The sequence below is a fragment of the Ruditapes philippinarum genome, unplaced genomic scaffold (assembly GCF_026571515.1).
Source record: "Ruditapes philippinarum isolate M1 unplaced genomic scaffold, ASM2657151v2 ctg9896_1_1_1_1, whole genome shotgun sequence".
Taxonomy (NCBI): Eukaryota; Metazoa; Mollusca; class Bivalvia; order Venerida; family Veneridae; genus Ruditapes; species Ruditapes philippinarum.
Window position 1 is genome coordinate 9245 of NW_026855463.1, and position 19059 is coordinate 28303.

Genomic DNA, 19059 nt, shown 5'->3' on the forward strand with positions numbered 1-19059 from the left:
ATAAAAACAGAATTTTAGAATAAGTGCTATAAGAACAGCGTTTAAGAACGAATTACATTAGGACAAAGTTAATGACGAGTGTAATGAGAACGAGTGGCATGTGGAATAATGTGAACCCTATCGTCAAAGGTAACGAATACATCATCAAGGATTTGGGACTCGTGATTGCGAAAATAAGCTAACGGAAAAGGTAGTGGGGGATGACTATGGGTGATGAAAATTCTCTCATAAACTTTAGTTGTAAGTTGCTATAATAAAAATGGATGTACGTGTATATAATTTGGATTATTATATGATCTAAATATAGCTGCAATCTCATTGGTCCAAACAGTAGTCAACAGAACTTTTTATAAAATCATATTTACTGGGTGTAGTATCATATTCACTGGCTGAATTGGATTTTCCCAGTCTAAAAATAGATTGAGACTCATATTCAATGATCATACACCGTAGACTGTTAAATACTTAACAATAATTGTTGCTTTTTGTTTTTTATGGCATATTTCTCGATTAAAATATCAATGCTTTACCATTTTACTTAAAGGCTACACCGCAATGATGAGTATAAACTTAACGCAGCGTTCGCGAAGTCGTTGCACGCCTAACACGTGCGTCTTTTTTCCCGCGCTTCAACGAGGTAAAATTTGTACATGTATATAAGGTTGTAGTTTTTGTGATTTTTTTTATTTCTTAGCCTATTCATATAATAAAACAATTATTGACTAGTGAGCCATTGAATATGATGTGATATTCACCGGCAGAAAGTCATATTGACCTCGGCTATCGCCTCGGTCAATATGTCATCTGCCGGTGAATATCACATCATATTCAATGGCTCACTAGTCAATAATTGTATAATATTTAACTCTAACATTCTAGTCTGCAACTTTAATTACGGTCACTCATGTTGAAACTTCCAGTTCCGATTTCACACCCACTGCCAATACCAACTAGAAATGTGTCCATAGGACACGGATGCCCCCACACGCCACTGTTCTGTCAATCTTATGACTCTAGGTCAAATATTTTTTGGACTACATGTGCTACAAGATGAAAACTAAAAATCAACAAAGGGCCATAATTCTGTTAAATTTGGTGGCAGCAAAAATTCCTTCCTTTACTACCATCTACACATTAAGGTTGTTAATCCCTGGCAGTTTAAGCAAAATCTGCCTTCCGGTTTAAGAGGAGTTGCGTTCACAAAATTTCTACATAGTATATAATGATAAAATCAACAAAGGGCAATAATTCTGTTAAATTTGGTTGCAGCAAAAATTGCTTCCTTTACTGCCATCTACACATTAATGTTGTTCATCCCTGGAAGTTTAAGCAAAATCTGCCATCCGGTTTAAGAGGAGTTGCATTCAAAAAATTTCTACATAGTATATAGTGAAAAAATCAACAAAGGGCCATAATTCTGTAAAATTTGGTAGCAGCAAAAATTCCTTTCTTTACTACCATCTACACATTAAGGTTGTTCATCCCTGGAAGTTTAAGCAAAATCTGCCATCCGGTTTAAGAGGAGTTGCGTTCACAAAATTTCTACATAGTATCTAGTGAAAAAATCAACAAAGGGCCATAATTCTGTAAAATTTGCTCGCAGTGAAAATTCCTTCCTTTACTACCATCTACACATTAAGGTTGTTCATCCCTGTAAGTTTAAGCAAAATCTGCCATCCGGTTTAAGAGGAGTTGCTTTCACAAGATTTCGGGACGTACGGACGGACGGACTGACTGACGGACGGACGGACGGACAAGTGCAACGCTATATGCTCCCACATTGTGGGGGCATAAAAACTCCACGGCACTAACAAGAACATAATTATGTAACTTTAGAGCATGTTTTAATGTATGGACGAAATATATAATTTACATATCATATTGTATACATTGACTAATCATAATTATCAATCTCATTATCACTACGCTATATTACATTAATTACTCGTCATATCAAATTATCAGTATAATCTATTTGACTTTTTTCAATAAAAGTTTGTATACATAAATACGTTACTGTTGCTTACCATTTTCAACTTATAACATCGCTTACACTGTTTTAATTGCAATTTCAAGATACTATCTTACAGTCAATAAAAGATGTTTAGACTGTATTCAATTTTATTAAATAAAAACATCTATCTTATGAACGACTTAATTTGATTCTATGTCCCTGAAAAGGTATATACAGTCATGCATAAATCTAAAATACACTCGAAACAAACAGTGCTGTTTCACAAATTACAAAATATATACCAATAAAAAACAAAACATATATTGCTGTTTATAGATTACACATTTAAATTGATCAGAAACTTTTATAATAAAAAATAACAAAAAAGATACAAAAATGATACAATAAAAATACAACAAATTGACGTGGAAATTACATGATTAGATATGTATAACAATGCAAAAAATTTGCATGAAATAAAAATTTGTCACTTTTTTTTCTCCGACACTTTACAAATGTCATCATTTAAATCATGCAAATTTAGAATAAAGATAGAACTATATACAAGAAGCACATTACATATTGTGTACGGCGACATTACACATTAATCTTAATTCGTAATCAGTTTTCGTAAGAAGGTAAGGTTTTTGTTTATGATAATATTAGCTGATACTTCACAACATGTTGTTGTTGTTGTTGTTTTTCAGTTGTTTATTTTTTAATTTTTAAGTCAATGCTGTCAGTGGTGTCAGAATATACATTGATAGTTTGCACAAATGATATCTATCCTGCATCCAATAGTGCGGGTAATACACGGTGGGGAACTTTTTTCGAATTTATTGTGTAGTCTTTAAAATGATCCTAAAACAGAAAACATTCAGTAATGATGTAAAATGTTCCTTAATTTCTCAGAACTAGCTGTACCCTTCAATTAACCTTCAATTAACTTCTTTAATACAAACTTTATAATGACTCATACCTTAAAAATGAAATAAGATCTAAAAAGGAAATCAAAACAAACTAAATATACTAAAGTCCTGTCCGATTTATTTGCATGTGTTTGTCTGAAGTCAGGCATCATGACAAAATTTACATAAATGTAAGTTTTAAGAAAATCTTTTAGTAGAGCAAGATCTTTTATCGGAAAAAAATGAGTTGTAACCGGAAGTCATTCCCGGAAGTAGTTATTTTTTGTCTAGCGGGAAATAAGTAATCAAATGAAGGCAAAAATTGAAAACGTTGATATTCTTACCGTTGTAAATAACGTTTCGGTTATTATATTGTTCAAAGGATTCACTCTACCTCAGATAACCGTTCTACCGGACGATATAGACGAAAAGTTGGCGCCAAGCAAAACACCCTACCAATTATCCGTTATGGCCGGTTAATAGCATACTGAATTCCGGCAATCTTTCAAATACATGTACATACAAGTTCACTCAAATATACTTTGAACTCGAAATCAACAAATATTAGCAGATAATTAGTACAACAGGTATTTAGTAAAACAAATATGCAATACAGGACATTTAAGATAAAAACAATAAAAAGATTCTTAATAAAAAAAAATTCAATTCATGATGTGCGTGTAATTGGGCCCTTTATAAAGGCATAAAATAAAGATAATAAAGGCATATAAAGCATAAAAATGAAAATAGACTAGCTAAAAGAATGCACAATATATAACAAAATATATAAATCTAGATATGCCAAAACAATTCAGTTATATTAAAATGATATAATAATTGAGCCGCGCCATGACAAAAACAACATAGTGCGTTTGCGACCAGCATGGATCCTGATTTGCGCAGGCTGGTCTGGATCCATGCTGGTCGCAAACGCACAATGTTGGTTTTGGCGCGGCTCAATTACGTTCAGTTGGTGTTCAAGTACATCATTTACTTACATCAAGTGTCACCAAGTTTAACCTTTTTTCAATCTTTTAAAAAAAGCATTTATAAAGCTTATTATTTAGATTCTGCTGAACAATGGCTGATGGAGCATTTCAGAATATTTTGTGACAAAGATGCTCAAAGCAGACGACGCTCAAGCAGAAGACGCTAAGAGCAGACGACGCTCAAAGCAGACGACCCTTAAAGCAGACGACGCTCAAACTAAACGGCGCTTAAAGCAGACGACGCTTAAAGCACACGACGCTTAAAGCAGACGACGTTCAAAGTAGATGACGCTTAATCCAGGCGACGCTCAGAGCAAACGACGCTCAAAGCAGACGACGCTAAGAGCTGACGATGCTCAGAGCAGACAACGCTCAAAGCAGCCTACAATATTACTTTGCTTTTTTTCTCACTATGATATAAAAAAGTGCTCTCATCTATACAATATGTTAACTGATTTAAAAAAGTCAATGAGATCAAGACATTAAAATCTTAAATATTGGCCAGATTGTTAAAATTATATCATATCTTTTTTTCAACCTAAAATGTTTAAAAATGGTGATCATTAAAACATAAAAAAACATATCAATATCATATGTTACTTAGAAGCAGTTTTTCTGTTAGACATAAAATTCATTTTAGTACAATCAAACGTATAAATAGAGAATACCATGCTAGTGTCTGATATTATAAAATTTATCAGGCAAGGCTAAGAAAAAAAATGAAGGGCGAGGCTGTGCCGAGCTCTTCATTTTTTTTCGTGCCGAGCCTGATAAATTTTATAATATTAGACACTTGTTTGGTATTCTATTTATCATGTTTTCAATTTCAATTGTTGTTTGATTTCTTTTATTTTAATTGAAGCAAAACCCTATCCAGAACCTCTCGTGTTCAGACGGCGCGCAATAATATGTGAAATGCCAAATCAAAAAGAAATAGTCCCGAATGTTTTTAGTTAATTGTAAGTGACGCGTTCATATTCAAAATTTCTATTTGATTCAAAGTTTATCAGTTAAATATTTCCAACCCAGTAGCAGGAAAATATATTCCATTCTTTTTATTTCATTTCGCAAATTTTGCATATTTTGATGAGGTGTCTGATAAAGCTTGGGGTGACTGATAAAGCTAGGTTTATCAGGCATGCACTTTATCAACAGAAATCAATGTAATGACATGATAAAAAGTACACATTTTCTAATATACTGTATTGATAAGACAAAAGTAAGACAAAAGTAAGACAAAAAAATCATTTTGTACATCAGTACTTGTATACAAATATCAAATGTATAATAAGTACATATTTTCTAAAATGATAAAACAAAATCTATATCTTAAAACATGACAAAGAGTTCACATATTCATATACACATTCAAATTGTCATGTACTACTTGTGTGTGTTTTTGCTTTATTTTTTTACTTATGGATCTTTATGTGGATTTAAATTCCAAATATACATACTTGTTAAAAAAACAGATTAAAACAAAATGCTCATTCCTCATTATTTTGTGTAATTTAAGTTTTCAATGCTTCGCAATCAGCGTATTCAAAAAACAATTTTGAGTGTATTCATTCTTCATTCATATAAATCAGACTATAAATAACTAACACTTGTGTACTCAGTTAATTCACATGGCACAATGATAAATGCTGATAATGCACTATGTACATATATATATATGCGATGACACTATGTACAAAAGTACATATACACAATAACACTCTGTACATAAACAATTACATACTTATTGTACAATACGGTAAAATACTTTTGTACATAATAAGATACTTATTGTACATATACGATAAGATACATATTTAACATATACGATAAGATACCTAGTGAATGTATACGTTAAAATACCTATTGTGCATATACGATAAAATACTTTTGTTCTGATAAACATGATAATAATAACAACTGTATAATATCGTTTTACAATTTTCAAAGCATAATACATTGTAAAAGTGAAGTAAAAAATCTTATAATGTCTAAACAAAAAATGAAATTTAACGTTATATATGCTACAATTGCACCTGCGACAATTTACTTATTTTAGGAGGAATTCCGAATTTTACGAGCATTTATTTACTCATCCCGAGAAACGAAAAGTGACAACTTACTTATATATCGAAAGGAATACTGCAAAATCACTTGCAACAAAATACTTATTTTACAAATGGAATACCGTAAATCACCTGCCACAATTTACTAAATGTACAAAATGAATACACAAATGCACCTGCAAAAAAAACTTAAAAACCTAATAGCATTTTAAAATATATAAAAAATTCAAAAACGTTTTACATATGTTGTTAAAAAATGGTATTCTTAGAGAGATATAACCTTGCATTATGAAAGTAAATACACGTACCCAGTTCTTTGGTAAGGGTAATTATAATATTATTTATTAAAAGACTTCGGAATATGTCGAGTAACATCCGTCAAAGTGACGTGTATTCCGTCACAAATAGTAAAAAATCGTGTTTTTCATCGAAATAATATGACTTGTTTTATATAATAATACAATTCAGAACTAAATTCACTTATTCCGAATATAAAACGGAATTTTACGATGATAGGCGATCAAGTCTACTTTTACTTACATTATATAACAACAAACATACATACATACACACATACAATCTAGTCTACCTTTAAAGGCGATAAGCCTATTCATATTTAGTCATTAAAGATTGGGAAATTGGAACGTAGATCAGTCAAAGTGGAATTCATTTAAATAAAATAAAGGTAAGAACTGCCAAAACGAGGCTCGAAGCTGAGGCAACCAAACTGGGACTGGAGCTGATATTTGGATAACACAAATCACTGTTACAGTAACACTGATCGCCAATAAAACGTTGAACAGAAACGCTTCCCAAAAACTGTAGCCTGTCCTGAAAGAAGTGTTTAACCTCAAAGTACCCGTAATTCGTGTCTCTGCGGTAACATACATCTTTAACATCAATTGCGTCAATACAATTCCTGACATGCATCTCAAGGGTCACTGAAAAAAATATACACAAATAAACAATTACACAAGTATTGAATTTATTGATTAATGCTATAAGATCTTTTAAATATCGACGACCATGACCTAAAACATTTTAGCCTAGCCCTATAGAAAATAGTTTTCCATCACTAGGACATGGTCATGCAAGTAAAAAAAAAATCGCGAAAATGGAAAGCATGCTTCTTTCTACAAAAGGAAGTAACACAAATCCAAAAGATTTTCATAAGAATTCGTGAGTTAAGTAGATTGTTTCTCCTAATATTTAGCTTTTAAAGTAAAAAAAAAATATTATAAAGAGAAGTATAACAGAACAGAAACAGAAACATGGGTTATAACATGAAAAAATTCTTTGTGTAGATAACAGTCCTAGAATAATAGTAAAACTCTTATCATATTGGCGACAACATACAAGTTTACAAGTTTATTCATAATTCATCCAGAAGGTCTTAGACCCATGTGGTAAAACATATACATATATACAAATATGGCGACAAGGTACATGCATCGCAAGTACAAGTATCAAATTTATAAATATTTTAAGTAAACAAACAAGGGTACAACAATTATTTTCTCACGGATTCGAAATACACCTACAAGCACTTTCCAAAATAGCAGACCACAGTAGATAACCGGTTGTATATCTCACTGTATAAATCGTATGTAAAATGATCTGACATACGGTAGGTTTTAGTTAATTGTGCCAAAAATATGTTAAAGTATATACTGTGATGAAGCTAAGATCCAAAGCTTTCATTGGTGTAATAAATTTTAAAATCGGATTAATTTGATTGTCGAAGATAAGGGAAACAACTGTGTTTTATTCATTCGATATACCTCAGTTGTTTGCGTAGTTCATATTGAAACTGTTTATGGGTGTATTCTGTACATAATGACAAAAAGTCATACTATTTTCCACATTGGTCACATTTAGTTCGAAACGAAAGTAACAAAATGTGACACGTGGATACATTTTTATTCTTTTAGTAAGAAATACCTATATATAACCATATGCATGACTATTATACTAGGATAAGAATAAGTACCATATAACATGTACTTACAAATAAAATAATTTTAAATATGGCTTATAATTATAATAACATATTATTATTAATATATAACTCACTTGCTCTTAATGCAAAAGCTTTTTCAATGTACATACTTAGATTTTTCATAATTTGTCTATTTTCTGAATTCATTAATTCAATAAATTTTTGCATATTTGGGCGATTGACATAATAATTTGATATAAAAAGTTTCCTTAAATCACTGTATAAAGTACATTCCAGAACAAAATGATATTCATCTTCTAACTTGTCACAAAAAATACATTTCCTTTCACTTATAGGTGTACTTACAGGTCTAGTCCACCGACCTGTTTCAATAAAAAGCCTATGCGAGCAAACTCGCAGGCGAGACATACATACACGAAATTTTCTTACACTTAAATAATTAAGATATGGTTGAAATCTATGGTTTGATATATACCTGTATAAGATTGCTCTGCTAGAGTCATTTAATCTACCAGACCAATTTTGTAAAAACTGATCTTTAAGTCTTTGCTTAACGTTTATTAAGAACAATTTAGGGTCACCAATAGTTTGGAAAAGCCAAACTTCATGAAAACCAAGTATACATAATAAATCTCTTAAAAATGAGCACCATTTTTTCTGGAAGGATTATCTGTGATATCTTGTTTAAGTAATAAATATATTTTTCTACTATATTTGTTTTCATCTGATAGTAACAACTTGATCCAGAACTTTATTATATTATAATATCGCATATTTTGCAGAGGCATTCTTCCCAACTCCCCATAAATAAAATCATTCGGTGTATTCTTTTTAACTCCCAATATACGTTTACAGAAATGCATATGAATACGTTCGACAGATTTGCCTTGATTAAACCCCCAAATTTCACTTCCATAATTTAAAATAGGTAGTATAAGTTTATCAAATAATTCTACTTTATGTTTAACAGATATATCAGTAAATTTATATAAGTACTTATCCATCTTATAAATAGCCTTAAGTGCTTGACCCGCTAAAATATCTTGAGCTTCCATAAAAGACCCATCTGTAGTTAAAACAATTCCAAGATATGAAAATTTATTAACAATTTCAACTATGCTATCATTAAAATAAAAAATTAAATTTTCTTGTAAACGACCACCTTTTTTAAATATCATAACCTTTGTTTTAGCTGTGTTAACTCTCAATTTCCATTTATTACAATACACGTATAACATATCTAAACTTGATTGCAGGTCCCTATGATTGTTTGCAAAAATAACAATGTCATCTGCATATAGTATCAAAAACATTTTAAACATGTTAACTTCTATACCATCGAAGCCGTTCTTAACATACGTATCTTCGATGTCATTTATAAACATTGAAAACAAAAATGGTGATAAACATTCACCCTGTCTAACCCCCAAAGTACATTCAAAACTATTGCTAACTTCATTGTTATACTTAACTCTTGACTTAACAGAAGTATACATAGATCTAATGATATTTAAAATGTACCTCTAATACCTATTTGAATAAGTTTAGACTGATAATAAGTAGGTGAGTTATTTTGATAGCAATTGTTACTAACTGGCCCATGTACCCCCGACTTGTAACTGACATTTTCATTAACTAGCGAATGTTCCATTTCCCTGGCTGCATGTATGTTAACTGGCTCCTGATTGGTACCGTCGGTAAAAATCACATGATCTAAACTTGAGAGCCTACTAAGTTGCATATATTTAGACCATTCAGGCAATTCATCCTCAATCAGCTTTCCATCTTGAATAAGTTTTGCTGGGTAAACTATCTGCACTTTGGATTGAGGTGCACTGTTTTTCAATGCCTTATATTTGGGCCAAAGTCGAGATCGAGCTTCCTGGATTTCGCGCGGCAAATCATAATCAATTGAAAACGGTTTTCCTTTAAGCATTCTTGCACGACTCATAATAAGTTCAGTGTCACAGAAATCCCTAAAATTAACGATAATCGGGCGTCTTTGGATTTGCTGCCTTTGATATCTTTGACCAAGTCTGTGAGCCCGTGCGATATATATTTGTTTTGGGTCAATATCTAGGTGATTATCAAGGAAGTCACGCACAATTGCAAAGCAATTTTCGCCTTTGTTCTCAGCAATCCCTCTGAAAATCAAGTTATTTCTGCGGGATCTCGCTTCAATATCAATGGATCTATATGCAAGAGATTTCAAAAAGTCAGATTGCCTGTTTGTTGTTTTGACTACTTTGCCAAGTGTTTCATGGACGCCCGTGAGCGATTTTCAAATTTCATCATATTTTGACTACATACTGTTTGATCATGTCTAATATTTCTCAATTCATCGAACATGTAAATTAGCTTATTGTCAATTGAGCTGTTAACAAAATCTTGTCTACTTATATCCATATTTTGATTTTCTGGCATTGTTCCGTTTTCCCGCTCATGTAAAATTTCAAACCTGTTCTTTGTTGTCACAGAGACGTTGTGATTATACTCCATTTTAACCACTTAAAATAATCCAGTTACTAACAAATCATTATCCAAGCACAAATATGTCCATTTATTTAACTTTTGCTTCATATCTTAGAAAATTCTGACGCAATAAACCCGTTTTTATTTAACATTCGAGCAGAGTTATGAAAAACAAACTACTCTGTCGGCCATATTTAATTGATATATCATAATATTTAACATATTAAACATATGCGACCAGTGCAGACAATAACTCGACCATTGCAGACAATATTTTCACCAGTGCAGACAATAACTCGACCAGTGCAGACAATAACTCGACCAGTGCAGACAATATTTTCACCAGTGCAGACAATAAGTCGTATGCGACCAGTGCAGACATAAGTCGTATGCGACCAGTGCAGGCATAACTCGTATGCGACCAGTGCAGACATAAGTCGTATGCAACCAGTGCAAACATAAGTCAGTCGTATGCGACCAGTTCAGACATAAGTCGTATGCGACCAGTGCAGACATAAGTCGTATGCGACCAGTGCAGACATAAGTCGTATGCGACCAGTGCAGACTAAGTCGTATGCGACCAATGCAGACATAAGTCGTATGCGACCAGTGCAGACATAAATCGTATGCGACCAGCAGTGCAGACATAAGTCGTATGTGACCAGTGCAAACATAAGTCAGTCGTATGCGACCAGTTCAGACAATTAGTCAACCATGACTGCACTGCCAGCTATTCAGTATGTACGTATTTTGGAATCTTCCAAAAATATGATAATATTTTTGTCCAGATTGAAAGATGGACAAGTCCATTTCAAATAATTATGGTAGTAAAGTAAATTACATTATACTCACTTGTTGCTTTGTAACTTTGAAGATAGACTGTAGCTATCCCATACACATAATTACACCGATTTGTTTCAGCATCAACTGGGCAAATTGTCTCCCTTACATCGTATCTATTCTGGTAGAAATTATTGCCAGGCTGATTTGGAAGTGGTTGCTGATTTTGCTGATTTTGCTGATTCTGATAATTTTGATTATACATATTCCTGAAAATAAAGGTTCTAATTTGCATTGTATGGGTCGTAAAATATCGGTTTTCTATATCACCGTGTATAATAATAATAATAATATTTTAAAAAATCTTTGTTTATAGAAGGTAGCATACAAGTTTACACATTATGAAGTATACTTATTTTCAGTACGGCCTTCTAATTTAACAATAACAAAGAAAATAATTTTAGATTTGTAGAAAAATTAAAATCTGTTTGTTGAAATATATCATAAGGTATATAAGGTTCGATATTTTCATTCATTCATCAGACTGACACTCATATTAATCATAGTAATTATAGATTAACTCGTAATGATACCCAAAAATGATGATATCAACATTTTTAACAATTACAATATAAAGTGTTCAATTTTCATCATAATGTATCTAACTGTCGATTTGCCGAACAGAAGCACATAAAAAATCGACAGACTGGTACCCAGACTACAATTATCCCAAAGGACCAGAAAAATAGAACAACACTTAAGTGAATTTACAGCTGCCACACATGTACAGCACTTGCTTATTTCATTAATATACATGTATAACCAATCACATCGTTTCGGCACAAAATAGTAATTTAATGCTAGGAATTGTTGACTAAATTTATACCACTTTCATGGTAGGGGATCACGTGATTTTTATGGTAACGCGTACAGATAATATGGCGGCCTAAACACCTCGCTTCGAACGTGTTTTTTCAGGTAATTCTTTATTATATTCCTTTAACTTACATACGAGACCTGTTGCAGCCTACACGGAATAAAGAATTGTTGTCGCCTATACCTTATTTTCCACCCCTGCGCTTCTTGATTTTTCAAACACTCAAATATTCAACATGAATGTTCAATGTGAACAATTATTTTGCGGGTAATTTTTTTAGAAATTGATGAAACATCGTCGAGTGAACAAGGAGAAGGATTAATTAAATGTCTTTATTTGAAAATGTAAATATTAGGCATGTTGAATGTTGACTGGTCATTTTCTATTACAGTCCACGAGAGAAAATATTTTGGGTAACGGACACGGGCACTTTTGTTGATGTTAACTAACACGCAAAATAGCTATGCTGGTTTTAGCCTAGATATTGATTTATCAAAATCATGATTGATGCATTTATAATACCATAGAATTTTGAATAGTATTAAAAATACCACGAAAAGGTCCTGGATAGAATTTGAAGAAATCAAAGAAATGGTAGGGGTTGTTGTAGATTTTTTTCGGGGGTGTTTTGGTGTTTGTTTACTGTTGTTGTTGTTTATATTGATCTTTTTAAGATATTTGTTTAAAAATCCAGTAACTTACTGATCACGTGGGTTTAACTGGGCACATGCCGGATTATATTTGCTCTGTAGAAGCTGATATATGTTCTGTACACCTTCAAAGTTGTATGTCCTGTTCCAGTTAATGTGCTCGCACTCTATACACCGCAACATTTTTTTACCTGAAACATATAGTTAAAATAGTATCAAATTTATAACTTGGAATATAGTTGATGTAACTTCTCTATTTATAGGTTAATACTTGGTTGCTGCGCACCATTATGTGAAAATGGCCCGAAGGTGTGCATAATGACCGAAGAATGCAATAAAATACGACATTTGGACATTGCCACTAATCTGGGTTGTCACCCTTTCTAGGAAACGGGCAGTAGTCAATGTAAACAAATATTTGTCATTCAGTTAAAGTTTAACTCTTAACATGTTCAGACAAAGCTTGATAACACAAATTAAAGATGAAAATGTTATTTTATTGTTGTTTATGTTGTTTTTTGTTGAGTTATTTGTGTCTGTGTTTTTTTAGGGGGGTTATTATTATTATTATTATTATTATTATTATTATTATTATTATTATTATTTCTGAGAATAATATGTCTTAAGTGCAAATTTGTCTCTTAAATTTTGGTGCTTTCAAGAACGCATCGGGTGTTCTCAAGTCAAAAATCAACCAGATCTAGATGCCCCCGGCCCCGGATCTAGATATTTCCAAATGGCTCTTGTTCTCCGTTGGGGTCAAGTTGTCTTTAAAGGGGCTCCACTGAGGTTTTTTGACATGATGGGACTGAAAATATTTTTTCCAGATAAATGTACCATTTGATGTAGGTTTAGACCACTAATCTTTGTGCAAAATTTCAGATCAATCGCGCACTTCGTTTTTCCAGAATAATTATTCAAATTGTAAAAAAATGACCCAAATTGAAAAGCGTTTAAACGCTTTTCACTCAAAACGGGCTAAACAGGGCATGAAAATACGATTTTCAATTTAGTTCAAAGTATATTTCTTAACTATCTTTGCATATATTTCACTTTAAAGTGCCCCATCTCATTTATGTAAGAAATTCAAAAGTTATGATTTTAGGCTTTTAAACCTCAGTAAAGTCCCTTTAAGATTTAATTATCTTGAGATGTAGTCCTTGATCTACATTTTAAGGTGATAATTCCATGACATATTGTAAACAAATATCTGTGATTCATCATTCAGTTTAAGTTTAACAAGCTCACGGGAAACTTTAGATGTTCTTAGAAAAACATGAGATGTGAACATGTGATTTTATTGTTTTCATGTTTACATATTTATCTACTGTCAATTTGGTGTCATTAGGAATTTCTGCCGCTCACATTCTGTTATTGGATTTGTTTGTAGTGAGATTTATATCTCTGCACTGTTTATTAAAATGATGTCGCTTGATAATGTTATTGGCGTCAACGCCGACGCGCGACGCCCCTTATGGAATGAAATCAGATTTTGTAAAAGGGCAATTCTCGGGCATTTCGTCGGTCATAATAGCCGATCATTCCGATTGGTATGAGGGTGTTTGATTATCAAAAATGAAATGTCGCGATATGTTACAATGAATAGCGAACTGGAGAATTTCGCAATGCAAATTCAAATGAAATGATCTTATCCGTCAATTAATCGCGCTCTTCGTTTTTATTTGTTTGGGTCGTCAGACCAAACAAATAATGGTAGCGAAATTTCAGAGTCTAATGTTGTTAATTGCAAATGCCGAAAGTAGTCCACTTTTTTGAAGCGGTTACTTCCCCTTTGTATGTACACTAAAGCCGAAAAATTCAGGGGAGATCACTGCGTAAAGATAGTCAAAGACAGGCGCATCAATTTTCAAGCAAAGTAATTCCCGAATGGTCGAAGATTTCTAATATTGTTTTATTGTATTTTCTGATCGAAAATAACTAAATACAAAGCGGACATTCAATCTCTGACACAGAAGTTTACGACAAACCTAACAACAAGTAGTTCTCAAAACAGCTTAAAACTAGCGATTTAAAAGAAAGAAATATTTTATTTGTTACAAGTATCCAACAAATTACAACGCATTTAAAGTTAAACAATAGCGTTGGCTTATAGAATTGTCAATAAATGCACAATCACAAATTACGCGGATGAATATGACTTTATCAATGAAAATACTATTTATTACCGAATACTACACAAACCGAGTAGTGGAATATATAGATTCTACATGTCGGACTGTTTGGGCGAGAGGATTTTCGCTAAAATATTTACTTCAATTTTAAACAACAGGTTTACCCTGAACAAAATACCTCGAAATTAATAAGGATTACAAACCCGAAATGCAATGGAAGTTCTAAATTTAGAATCACTTGATAATTCCAGATAATTTTATTTATTTCACCAATCAAGGGTCATATTATATGACATATATAATCACAAGCATAGAAAAAAAAATAACGCATGAAACAAAATATATCAACCAACAAATTGTGTATTCACGCCTACTAAACGGATATGATTCAGACTTACTGTGTATAACTTCTCCTTTGAAATACCCTAACTTTTGTAAATAGCTTATGATGGATATTACATCTGGGTAGCTCTGTTACATGGAATATCACGTGGCATCGACTGTTTTTAAAATAATATAACCGTACGCAATTACTAGTATTTCACAACGAGTCTCCCTAAACCCAAATTTAGAGGTGTCTAGCCTAAATACAGGAAGCGTCCCATAATTCCGGTCATTTCATGAGCAGACGATAAGACAAAATAAGGCACGAACAGAATCAGCTCATTAAAATTATCTGAATAACTAGAATGTGATTCAAACTATACTTTAACCGTAATTCTGTCTTTTTTCTGGATTTACCGGCTTTATAATTTCATGTGCTAAAAGAATCTTACATTCAATATGGTTCTCTTGCCGAGACGTCCTTGATGACAACTTATTCTTAATCTAACACGACCCGTATTTTTCCAAAAATCGAAAGTCTGTGATCGAAATAATATATCCAAATCGGTGATTTTATCGCTTGATAAAATCACTGTTTGTCGTTCGGATGCGCATCATTACATCACTCGGGCTATTGAGCGTCTTCACTAAAAACATGCACTGTTTAAATGAACGCTATGAGCATAAAACCATAACTAAACTTATTATAGCAGAAATTATACCAGAGCAGAAAACAAAAACTAAACTTATTATAGCAGAAATTATACCGGAGCAGAAAACAAAAACTAAACTTATTATAGCAGGAATTATGCAGGAGCATAACACCATAACTAAATTTATTATATCAGAAATTTTGTACTATATTGTCAGTATTTTATGAAATATTACGTCGCTGTTCATAAATTACAATGCACTTGAAGTATGTTTAAGAACAAATTTCATTATATCGTGTCGTAGGTAATTTAAGCAACTGTGGTGTTAATGTAAAATTATCATACTTTTTATCTCTAAATATTTCTTTCTACGTTTTGCTGATCATGCGAATATTACGACCCCTTATTATTCAAATGTATCTATATTACAATTTTTGTTGATATATTAGTTTGTTACTTGCTCTTTAGTAATAGAGAAATAAAAGATATAGTATATATTACTATGTTAAGACTTTCAAGCTCTTAGTACTGTCAACCGGTTGATCATGTCAACGCTTTTCTTGTCTTGAATTGAATTGAAATGATTTTAGATTCTAAATTACAATTATAAATCAATTGACTTGCTTGTACGGAGATACGAGGGTGTTAAAGCGGACTTGTTCATTAAATTTATGTAAAAGTACATGATTTTTAAATACTATTGACGCCATGGTACACTGGCGAAGAATGGTGTAGGCCCGGCGGGTACTGCATTGATCTCCTAATCCCGTGGGTCCGATGTCTAGGTCCCTCAAAAAAGGGGTTTGACATTTACGGGGGGCATTATTAACATTAATATACGAGAGTACTATATTTGTTAGTAATCCGGGTGCATTCACAGTAAGTAATTAAGCTGACAGGTAACTGTCGAGTAACTGACATCCGAAACAATGCACTTGACCTGATAATAACCCGAGGTCACATTTTAGTTAAAATAACATCACGTTTATTGAATTGGTTTTTTCTGTAAATAATTTATTATGAGATATTTTACGATATAAGATACGACTGTGTCATTTAGTTTTTACGTAATAGATCTACCTTTAAGTTTACATTACTCATGACTGAAATATTAGTCATTTTAATCTAGTCAAAATATATTGACGTGCCAGATATTTTCGTTCTGGGATTTACGAGATATTGCCACAGATATATAAACAATATCTTATATTTAACTCTATGATATTCAAATACTGAACAATTTCGTAAGTCTTTTGTTTATTCTGGATCTTGTATTTGGAACGGCCTCCCTGATTATATTAAGTCTGCTACATCTGTGAAACATTTTAAAACCTTATACTTGAGGTATTATTACACATTGATGTATACAAATTGATAATCTCCTGTATGTTTTTATGTTTATGTATTTTAATAGTCTGCTTATGTTAAATTTATATTGTTCCTTGTTAAGGGCCTCAAGGAAGATTGATATGTTTGTTCATATGAGTTCTCTCGTTAAATAAAGTCTTTATTATTATTATTATTATTATTATTATTATTATTGCCCAGACACGAAAATAGCACAATATCTCGTCGCGCGACTAATTTTAATCGTGATTAAAAGGGGGTATTGGTTAATAATCCAATCTCTGTATTTGTACATTTTGTAGGAAAAGTTTCATAAATACAATATACACAATATATACAATATGTACAATATACTCTAAATTAAGTCAGTCACTGTGAAAACAAAACAAAGAAATTAGTAATAACAAGTGTTTTAAATGTTGAATAACATCTTGTTATATAATTGATATCTATTGAAAACACGGTGAATGATGGCTGCACCTATTTTGAACAAACTTTATTTACAACGAAGAAAAAACATGGTTACATATCACACAAATAGTTTCAAGTTTATCGACCTTATAGTATTTACTATACAACCACGCGATTGGTACCCCCGATATGACTGGACAGATAAATTATATTTATATAATCAATTTTATGTATTATAATGAGATATATAAGCGGAAACTAATTTGTTTACAAGAAGTATTAAATTTACAAAATGCACACCGACCGGTCGATCAATACAAGATTATATTATAAAACTGTTAATCTGTATAAGTAACCATCTTGGATTATTATACGCAACGTGACTTTTCTTTATCAAGCTTTCTATGTCACCGATATCACCGATTTACATTTAGAAATATCTAATAATGGCCTTCGTTATTACAGGTAAGAAAAGTATATCGTCAATTTACCTTCTGTGACATTTAAAATTCCTAAAATCACGAAAAGAAAAATGTATGTATCCATCTTGTATGAAGCACACGGTTAGCGTTTATAAATAGAAGACTATGACATGTATCGACCTATTTACCTTATGAAGGTATGCCCGTGTATATATACGCTTACAAGTTGTCGCGTAAAGTTTGTTTTATCAGAAAAATGGAGTCATTTTAGGGACATATATACATAATCTCAAAGAAACTGCCATCGGAAATTCCGTCACTTTTTTAATTGAATAAAAATTTAGTTGGACAGAAATACATTGCACTGCATTGTTTAATCGGACCACACAAATATACCAATCTGAATTTACTTATAACCAGTTTTGTTTGTTACGCGGTATAATAAAAATAACGAAAAAGTGAGCAAAAATGTTTTCTTTTTATACATATATACAGTATATATTTATATATTATAATAAGTGGGTGTTCAACTGAGGCCAGTACCGGTAAGTACCAGCAAGGTTTTTTGAAGGAAATGAACTCGAAAATGATGCACAACATGCATTAAATGATGCATTAAACGACTTTAATTTTTTTAAACTTCATAAAAGTATAATTAAATTAACTATATCAATATATGCACAGGAGACTCAAGTTTATTATAAAAGGTGTGACTTTTTTTTCGTTTGCTCCAGCTTTCTTATTAGTTAATAAACAGATATCAAAAATAGTTATCATTCAAGCGTTATCGGACGGTTGTCATGACAGCTGCACGATATAAATACTTTTAATCGAAAATTTCGATTTTATTAAAAAAAAAAACGAAATATAAATTCACAAATATTTGACTTGCGTCGCGTTGTCACTAAACTGGGATACTTTGAACTACATTGTTGGGGAGTTTACGGTAACGGCGAAACTTTTGAAATAACGTCCTTTTTTTGAATGAAATCACTGTCGTGAAATAGGTACGTCCTTAACGTTCGCCTGATAAGGACAAACGTGTGAAGGTAAATTTATTAGAGTATGTCAAATGAACAGGAAATTTAGTAAATAATGAAATAAATTAATAAATCGA

The 19059-nt window shown here is 32.0% G+C and overlaps 1 protein-coding gene across 1 annotated transcript; it reads right to left on the bottom strand.

The window, feature by feature from the left end:
- Nucleotides 1–1822: 1822 nt before the first annotated feature.
- LOC132743423 (uncharacterized) lies at nt 1823–18152 on the bottom strand. The gene is made up of 4 exons (XM_060731945.1): nt 18012–18152; nt 12706–12844; nt 11199–11395; nt 1823–6855 (listed from the first exon to the last, which is right to left on the bottom strand). Exons 1-4 carry the CDS (start codon nt 18064–18066, stop codon nt 6581–6583), a joined length of 666 nt encoding a protein of 221 aa, XP_060587928.1. The 5' UTR covers nt 18067–18152; the 3' UTR covers nt 1823–6580.
- Nucleotides 18153–19059: the final 907 nt, after the last annotated feature.